This window comes from Zea mays, chromosome 1 (genome assembly GCF_902167145.1).
Source record: "Zea mays cultivar B73 chromosome 1, Zm-B73-REFERENCE-NAM-5.0, whole genome shotgun sequence".
NCBI lineage: Eukaryota > Viridiplantae > Streptophyta > Magnoliopsida > Poales > Poaceae > Zea > Zea mays.
The window spans coordinates 12,397,046-12,406,181 of NC_050096.1; the positions used below are offsets into that span (position 1 = coordinate 12,397,046).

At 43.0% G+C, this 9,136-nt stretch overlaps 1 protein-coding gene across 2 annotated transcripts; it reads left to right on the forward strand.

The window, feature by feature from the left end:
• Positions 1–1,259: 1,259 nt before the first annotated feature.
• Positions 1,260–9,129, forward strand: LOC103631744 (serine/threonine-protein kinase EDR1). 2 transcript variants are annotated; one of them, XM_008652999.3, is made up of 13 exons: positions 1,260–1,922; positions 3,212–3,631; positions 3,948–4,054; positions 4,254–5,467; positions 5,649–5,689; positions 5,844–5,912; positions 6,035–6,135; positions 6,708–6,786; positions 6,864–6,962; positions 7,034–7,102; positions 7,210–7,259; positions 8,289–8,465; positions 8,563–9,129. In XM_008652999.3, the coding sequence occupies exons 1-13, from the start codon at positions 1,476–1,478 to the stop codon at positions 8,696–8,698; spliced, it is 3,009 nt and encodes a 1,002-aa protein (XP_008651221.1). In that variant the 5' UTR covers positions 1,260–1,475; the 3' UTR covers positions 8,699–9,129. The 2 variants fall into 2 exon arrangements, with proteins under 2 accessions (XP_008651221.1, XP_008651224.1); XM_008653002.4 differs by lacking the exon at positions 3,212–3,631 and having other exon boundaries at positions 1,267–1,922.
• Positions 9,130–9,136: the final 7 nt, after the last annotated feature.

A 9,136-nucleotide genomic window follows, 5' to 3' on the forward strand; every position in this document is an offset into this window, starting at 1 on the left:
GTGATTGCAAAAATATTCGTACGTGTACCATAATTTATAATATGTGTAATTTGACCCTGTTAAAAAAAATGGTGCAACCATTTTTGTTAATATGATTGGTGAAAATATGGAGAATGAGATACAAAGGATGGAATTTAGAGAGTGTTGCCGGAGATGATGAAGATAGAGAATAGAAATTTTTAGAGTGTACTGTAAAAAATATAAAATATTACTTTATAGCTAGTTTGAGAATTTTAATTTTTCAAGTGATTTCTATTTTCTCAAGGAAAAATAAACTTATTTCGATTGAAAAAATGAAAATCTCTTAAGAAAATGAGGTTCATAACTAGCATTTAAATAATAAAATTTAGAGGATTTTGCAGGAGACAGCCTAAACCCTAACCCCCGTCCGGCAAGATGCTTCCGTTCCGCCCATCCCACCGTGACAGCTTCGCCTGAACCACCGCTAGTGTTGGCGTTGCATCTTGATTACCCAAATTTCGTGCATCTTTAGTGCATAAAAGCCGCGTCAATTGATCTGTATTCCACTTATATCTTCTAATGCTTACCGATTCTGAAGTAGCTGGTGATGTATAGGAGTAGCGATGATCAGAGTATGCATGTAGTTAGTTTTAAAGACCATTCAAGCCTGAAATACGCCCTATACAAATAATCGGTGGAGTACAATGTACAAAATCCTACAATATATTTCACCCGCGATACATTTTTTCTCGGAACAATTGGATCTATACCATTAAAAGATCTAAACTTTAGATATATACTATGTACCCCACATGTCATTGACTCATGTGCACCCACATGTAAGTGAGATAGTAATGGTATGGATTCAAAGTAGTGATCTTTTAATGGTATGGATCTAAATTTCCCTTTTTTTTCTCGGTTTGATTGACGTGTCAGTATTCTAGCTCATTTTTTGATCTGATATTGCCAGAGAAATCTAGATGTGCTATCCGTTGATGATATATGCATGATCAGTGGTGAGAGGCGAGACATGTCCCGTGTCTTGCCTCGGACATAACACTAGCCGCCGTCCGGGCGTCCGGAGCCCCACACCGCACCAACAAGGACGTCGGGTCCTACCACGATCAGTCTTCACTCTCTGTCATGTCACGTCCCCGCGTCATCTTTCTCTCTTCTCCGCGTAATCCAATCCGGTGGTTCCTTCGATAATTAACGCCAAACCCCGCAGGCCGCGGCACGCCACGCACTGGGCCGACCCGACCCAACCCGGGACCCGATCCGCCAGCCGCCACAGTCACAAAGCAGCCGCGCCATTTTGCAGTCACGCCACGCCCCGCGGAGACGGACGACTAGGACTCCACCCGCTTTCGGCTTTCCTTCGCATTTCCCGTTCCCCCCACCTGCTCGCGGCATCCGCTTCTCGTCGTTGTCGTCGCTCCTCCTCGCCGACCGGGACGCGGAGACGATCGACGCAAGCAGACCCTAGCCGACGAGCTCGCAGGGAGCCGGGAGGGATGAAGAGCCTGTTCAAGAGTAAGATCAGGTGGCAGCACCGGTCCAACGACCCGGCGTCCCCGTCGGGGCAGCCGCAGCCACAGCCGCAGCAGGCGTTGGGCCCGCCGTCGCCGTCGCCTTCGAGCTCCCCGTCGTCTGCGGCGCCGCTCTCCGTGTCAACGGCGGCCACCTCCTCCCCCTCCTCGCCCCCCTCCGCGGCGGCGACGCCCACGGGTGCTGGGGCAGCAGCGGCAGCGGGAGCGGGAGCGGCAGGGGAGGACTACATAGCGTCGGAGGAGGAGTTCCAGATGCAGCTGGCCATGGCGCTGTCCGCGTCTTCCAACAGCGATTGCGTGGGGGACCTGGACGGGGAGCAGATCAGGAAGGCCAAGCTCATAAGCCTCGATCGCTTCGCTGCCCACCGCGACGAGGGCCACACCGCGGAGTCGCTCTCCCGCCGATACTGGGTGAGCCTTCCATTCGGGACGATCATCACAGCCTCCACTTGCTTAGTTGCTTGTGAGGTTTTAGGTTCAAACCGTCTCTGCTGCTTCATACAACTGTCTCGACTTAATGTGGACCAATTGGCCAAGTACTCTTCTACCGTTCTCAGATGACACTTAGATTCACGCATTGGTTTCAGTAGCGGCTTACTTATGTGACTATGTATGTAGTTACCAATTGAACTTCACTTCAGCCCACAGCATGACGAAACACACATATCAAATAAATGCATGTGCCACGTATAAGCTTCCTGATGGCCAGTGAGCATTGGTATTAGTATAATTTTGCTCTCACCTAATTCACAATTTTTAGCTCTGACGATCAATGTCTAAAATTGACAGCACAAGATCATCGATGCTTGATTAATTGCGTAATGTGTTTTCTCTCTCTCTATATCTTTTTCTATTCAAGATAGCATGTGTTTGTTGGTATTACTAATCAAATTGTCATATTGGACACCACATGGATGTCGTAGTGGACTTTGTGATTAGAGAAAGTATTAGGTTGAGGCTCCTGTGGAAATATAGGGTTCCTTGATCACATGAAGCAGCCTTTCCCCCCTTCCTTACATGATATGCTTATACCGTTAAAACACTAGTTTGCTGATTCATCACTAATTATGGCGTCTGCTCGACGAACCAAATAGTGTTCTCGAACTTCCCTGTTATGTCATTTAGGTACACTTGGGAAACCAACATGCCAATTAACACTGTTAACTGCTGCAAATTGTGTCACTGTTGAGATACCACCTTATTTCTTGTTTGCTATCACGATTCACCTCAGTCAGTCTAGGAGTAGGAAATAATACGTGGATAAATGGAAATGCTGCTTACTATTTAGGGGCTGCTTGCATGCACACTCATGTGTTTAGCCTCTCCGTATTTGCGGGGAAAGACTTGTCTCGGTTTATCCCTTCTTTAGGCCCCACTCATGTGGGAGCCTCCGGTACTGGGTCTGCCCTTTCTGTGTTTATTTTTTTTTCGAAAGAACCCTTTCTGTGTTTATGCTAGCCAACTATTTTCTGAACAGATTCTTTCCATTGCAAATCCTATTAGGACTCTTCTTGGGAGATGCAAGATGAGTGTTTTATTAACTCTAAAGTTTCTTTGCCTGTTGTGTTTACTGTTTAGTTAGGTCAAATTATTGTCATGGTACTATTTGTTGGTCTGGTGATCACTACATATGAATGAGTGTGGTTTCTGTGCTCTAACATTCATGCTCCGTTATGACATCTGTTTTTAACTTCTTTCAGGACTATAACTTTCTTGATTATCATGAGAAAGTTATTGATGGCTTCTATGACATCTTTGGCTCTATGGAATCCTCTAGGCAGGGAAATATGCCATCATTAGCAGATCTCCAAACAGGCATAGGGGACCTAGGCTTTGAAGTCATTGTAGTAAACCGTGCCATTGATAGTACCTTGCAGGAGATGGAGCAAGTGGCACAGTGCATCCTGTTGGACTTCCCTGTTGCCAATATTGCACTCTTAGTGCAAAGAATAGCTGAGCTTGTTACAGATAATATGGGTGGACCTGTCAAAGATGCTAACGACATGCTCACAAGGTGGCTGGAGAAGAGTACTGAGTTGAGAACCTCGCTACAAACAAGTTTGTTGCCTATTGGTTGCATCAAGATAGGGCTATCACGTCACCGTGCCTTACTTTTCAAGGTCCCCTTCCTCCATCCCTCTTTCCCATGCACGCATATGCAAGAAAACTAGCTAGCTAGGACAAAAAGGAAAAAACCCAGTGCTGGCTGCTGTCAGATGAGTGGGGTCTGGGGAAGGAATAGCCGAGGCAAGCCTTACCTCTAAATTAGAGAGGCTGCGTCGAACCCAGGACCTTTTGGCTCAGTGGAAAGGCTTCTCACCACTGTGCCAGGCCTGTCCTTCACTAGTTAGCTAGGAAGTTACTGAAAAAATATTGTATTGTTCGAGCTGAGCAGCACATGCTTAGGAAGTTATGTAACTATACCTCTTCGTGCAGATCCTTGCAGATAGTGTTGGGATTCTATGCAAACTTGTCAAAGGGAGCAATTATACTGGTGGTGATGATGACGATGCTATAAACATAATTAAGATGGACAATGAAAGGTATCGATGTTTAATCATTGCACTTTGTGTATATACTTCATAGCATAAATACTTAAGATACTTCAGTTTATGCTGTCCATGTGCTAGTAATTTTTTGGTACTTAAGATGGACAATGAAAGTTTTTTGTTTACTATATTTCAATTAATTTGTTGCTGTCTATGTTTACTAAGTAGTTTTTGGGTGTGATTTTTTCTGTAGGGAGTTTTTGGTTGATCTGATGGCTGCTCCTGGTGCTCTTATTCCAGCAGATATCTTAAGTTGGAAAGGCAATTCGTTAAATTCTAATAGAAAACTTGGCCTGAGTCAGACAGCTGGATCATCGAGTACCGTTGGTGCTAATATGGGTCCTAGTGTATTGCCACTTGAACCTAAAGGTGATCAGCTGCCTTTGTTCAGCAGTGGTGATTGGATATCAGAGAGTGGTTCTGGATATGGGGCAGCAGAAACTGCAGCTTCTACTCAAACCTCTTCTGGTGCCACATCATCTGTTCCTGCTGGAAGTGCTTTTGACAGTTCATGGATGCTGATTAATCATGACCAATCAGATGGACCATCAACTTCTGCTGGTACATCATCCCAGCAGAAAGTTGTACCTCAAAACGAACATCCACGGAATTTAAACCGTCTTCCAGATTTGCAGGAAATTCCAGAGTCAAAAAACCTTTTTGCTGACCTTAATCCTTTTGGGGATACGAAGTCCAAGAAAACTTCAGTACCATTCAAAGGACCAGATCAAAGGAACAATGAGTTGCAAAAGCGCAGAGAGAACATTGTCCCTAATGGTGGAAGACCACAGCAGCGGTTAGTTATGAAGAATTGGTCTCCTTATAATGATGTTTCTAACAACAAACAGTACAATTATGTCGAGGATTCATTTGCACGTAGAAATGTTGGCAACAATGCCGCATCATCATCATCCCAGATAACACAACAAGCCGCAAGGTCTAATCTTAATTCTGGATTGCGTAATGATGCATCATATCATAATTATGATAGTATTATGGCTGGTACCTCTGCCACGAATATTACATCTACAGCTGAGACTGGGAAGGTTCCTGAAAGGGTTCTGCGTGGTGATTTGGATAAAGGTCAAACAAATTATAGACTTCAGGATCAACATGTTGTAGGTCAACCACCACAGGAAAGACTTCCATGGGGTAATCCTGCTGAAGGAAGAGTTCCAATGAATAGATTTCAGAATCAAGCAAAACAACACATGGGAAACATTGATACAAAGCAAGACCATAAGAAATTGCTCCCTGATCCAAAAAAATCTCCCCTTGACAGATTCATGGACACGTCATTGCCATCAAGAAACTTGGACGTGAGGTCACAGAGGCTTGACTTTGATGATGTGTCTGAATGTGAAATTCCTTGGGAAGATCTTGTGATTGGTGAAAGGATTGGCTTAGGTACTTATTTTGCTACCAAGTTTTGATATACACTGTGCTGCTTTTGAACTAACAACTTTGACCTGTTTTGGAAACTAATTTTAAATGTGTTGAACTGTATTTCAAGTTGTTAGCTTTGATGGACATGTTTTTTATTAGCTGAATAGGAGTGGGTTGGTTTCATGAACTTGCATTTTTATAGGTTCATATGGAGAGGTTTACCGTGCTGACTGGAATGGAACAGTAAGTAGTTCATCCCCCCCCCCTAAAATTCTATTTTTTGTATCTTGAGCTTAGCCATTTGTTCAAGATGTTCTGCGGAAGTCATAAAAGAATCAACTGAGATCATGAGAAACCAAATTATGGTCAATGCACTGAAGTTTTCGTTTATTTGCAGGAAGTAGCTGTAAAAAAATTCTTGGATCAAGATTTCTATGGTGATGCTCTGGATGAGTTTAGGAGTGAAGTAGGTGAACTTTTATCTGTTTCTATCTTGGAGTTTTCGTAAATAAATAATTCAATTATCATATTTACTCAGTCCAGTTGTTGCTTTATTGTTTGATATACGGATGTACTTTATCTGACAAGGTCCGAATTATGCGTCGGCTGCGCCATCCAAATATTGTTCTCTTTATGGGTGCTGTTACACGCCCTCCGAACTTATCTATTGTATCTGAATACCTTCCAAGGTATAATACTTACTCTTACTACACAATTGTTGTTTATATTGTGGAATGTGTGAATTAAATATCCCAGTCTAGACAACACAGAAACTGTAGCTGGCATGCATACTGAAAGTTCCTTTTACATTTTAATTTTATTGTGGTACATGCTATTAGATTTCTAGATGCTTGCAATTCTGGAGTTGCTAAATGCTACATAATATGTAGACTCGTGCCCATCAGATTCATACAAAAAAATATTTTTGATGGAGTAAATCCTTCCTTGAGCTCAGTTAAAAGTTTGTTTTTAGATGAGTTGAGTTATTGGGATAGGGCTGGTGCTAAACATATATCAAGTCTTGGCCTTACTGCTGCTGTTATTAGGGTCTAGGCTGATCCTGTGGTTTAAGGTTTTCAATCTGGTCTAGTCTTATATTTGCCCATTGGGCATTGTACTTTGGTTTACTTTGGACCTTTTTTCTCTCTTAATATAATGATGTGCAGCTCTCCTGCGCATTTGAGAAAAAAAAGATTCATACAAAAAATCTAAAGAGGTATTTGGTGATTCATTGTTGGTTCATGATTTTGTCCTTGTTTAGGGGAAGCTTATATAAGATCCTTCACCGCCCTAATTGCCTAATTGATGAAAAGCGGAGGATCAAGATGGCCCTTGATGTGGTAAGGATGAATCTTGTATATTTTGTTGATTTGTTTGTTTTTTTGTTCCTGCTCATAAAAATGACTTTTTTCTTAAGGCCAAAGGCATGAATTGCCTGCACACTAGTGTACCTACAATTGTTCATCGGGATCTGAAATCGCCAAACTTGCTGGTTGACAATAATTGGAATGTAAAGGTGTGTGATCTTGCCCGCAATTAATATTTGACCACTAATGATCATTAACATCAATATCTGTAATAAAACAGGTTTGCGACTTTGGACTTTCACGGTTAAAGCACAGTACGTTTTTGTCATCCAAATCCACTGCTGGAACAGTAAGTAACTAGCATCTGGATGATAAAATCATGTTTCCCCCTACTTTCTGTCTTTCCCTTGGAACATGATTTATTATTATTATTATTATTTTTGCATCATCTATCAGCCTGAGTGGATGGCACCTGAGGTTCTACGGAATGAACAATCGAATGAAAAGTGAGTGATTTTCTGATGCTTTCTGACTTGTATCTTTTTCTGGATATTCTGATTATTGAGCATTCCCTTGGATATAGGATTCTGTCTTCCTTTCAAATGCTTGACTTGTGGTTTTGTGCTCAGATCAAAGAATTTCGTTTTCTGATAGTTGGATGTGACTGCTTGGTATTTTTCATGCTGTGGGATCATGCATCTATCTTGTCAGGCTTTTATATGCTCCAAATATTTTCTACTCCATATGCTGCATTTTTGTTACTAATAACCCGGTAAAACACAGTTCTCTCCTCCCTCCCTCCCACCTCTGTTGCTCTCCCCGGCTCTATCCTTCTCCCTCACCTTATTCTGACAACACGGACCCAAGTACCATAGATGGCACACGTCTTGACACATACATACTTGTCACATGTGACTATGTGAGTCCTGTTCTTACTACACTTGCTAGCACTCCAACACTCCTTTCTTGCCTTTGACAATGAGTTCTTGCAATCTGCCTTCTCCAGAAGACGTACTTACCTTTCTTGCCAACACTACCCTTGGGCCTTGTTTGGATGTAGTCTGATTCGCATCAATGCACGTGTGTTGGGGTGGATTGGAGTGGAACTCGAACTAAATTCCACCCCAACACATGTGGATTGAGGTTAATCTGACAACATCCAAACAAGGCCTGTCTTCCTGCCAAACCCCACTGCAACCATGGCACTTCTGCACAGCAGGGAGGATCCTTGGTTAGTTTAAAAATAAATAACCAGTATTACCAAGTGAGGAGATTTTTTGAGATGTGGCTAGTTTTCAATCAGCTCCTCTAGCTAGTTTTACAATTTTCCAACCAATCATGTAGAAAGCAGAACCGTACAGGTTAATTGATCTATCTTCCGTCCAGAACTATAGGTTTCACTTTCACACTTTCGCTCTTCTCCTGCAACACCTTTTTATACTTTGCAAAAACTGAAGTATGATAGGATACTCACCTCTTAACTTAGTTAAATTCAGTAACGATCTTGATGCTGCCACTACCTGAATTTTGTACAGGTGCGACGTTTACAGCTTTGGTGTCATATTATGGGAGCTGGCAACGCTTAGAATGCCATGGAGTGGGATGAATCCAATGCAGGTTGTGGGGGCAGTTGGTTTCCAGGATAGACGGCTTGATATTCCCAAGGAAGTTGATCCTCTGGTAGCAAGGATCATATTCGAATGCTGGCAGAAGTGAGTTATAAGAACTAAACCTGTTGTCTGATCAAAGTCTCCTGTCTCGGTCATGGCACTTTAAATTTGTGCTAACATGTGCTCTGTCAATCGCCAGGGACCCAAATCTGCGCCCTTCATTTGCACAGTTAACAAGTGCCCTAAAGACTGTTCAAAGACTAGTGACCCCTTCTCACCAGGAGACCCAGAGCCCCCATGTTCATCAAGAAATCTCAGTGAACTTGACTCCATAGGAGGGCTGTCAACTTCCCGTTGTGCATAGTTTTTGTTCTTTTGCCGTTTGTGTTTTGTCCAAGAGCCCGCAAATGCGGGCGCGGCTTGTAGATTGAGCGCCCCAGGCGGTGGTAGACACTCTGCCGTCTGCGACAAGGACCCCGTGGTAGGGTATGTATAGAGTTGCCCATCATCGGGAGAAGTGATTCAGTGTGTAGCAACTGATCGTCAATCCCTCTTTTAGTCCTTTGTACACCCAACCGGTCGACCGGGTGCGAGCCCTCTGAAAGCAGTGAGCTCTGTGTTCATTGTGAAGTGCGTGGCTATGCTAAGTGGATTTTCTGTCTTGCTGCGCAATAGGCAGCAGCGTATCTGGAAGTTTGAAGCGTTGTAAAACTCTGTACAATCAGGACACTTGAATACAGGATACATACATTGTGTTCTTTGTTTTTGAAGAT

What these genes read in the sequence shown, in the direction of transcription:
- LOC103631744 (XM_008652999.3), top strand. Translation starts at nt 1,476, where the DNA reads ATGAAGAGCCTGTTCAAGAGTAAGATCAGGTGGCAGCACCGGTCCAAC. An exon ending in TCAAGATGGCCCTTGATGTG is followed by an intron (nt 6,787 to 6,863) that starts GTAAGGATGAAT and finishes TTTTTTCTTAAG; the next exon opens with GCCAAAGGCATGAATTGCCT. An exon ending in AATGAACAATCGAATGAAAA is followed by an intron (nt 7,260 to 8,288) that starts GTGAGTGATTTT and finishes AATTTTGTACAG; the next exon opens with GTGCGACGTTTACAGCTTTG.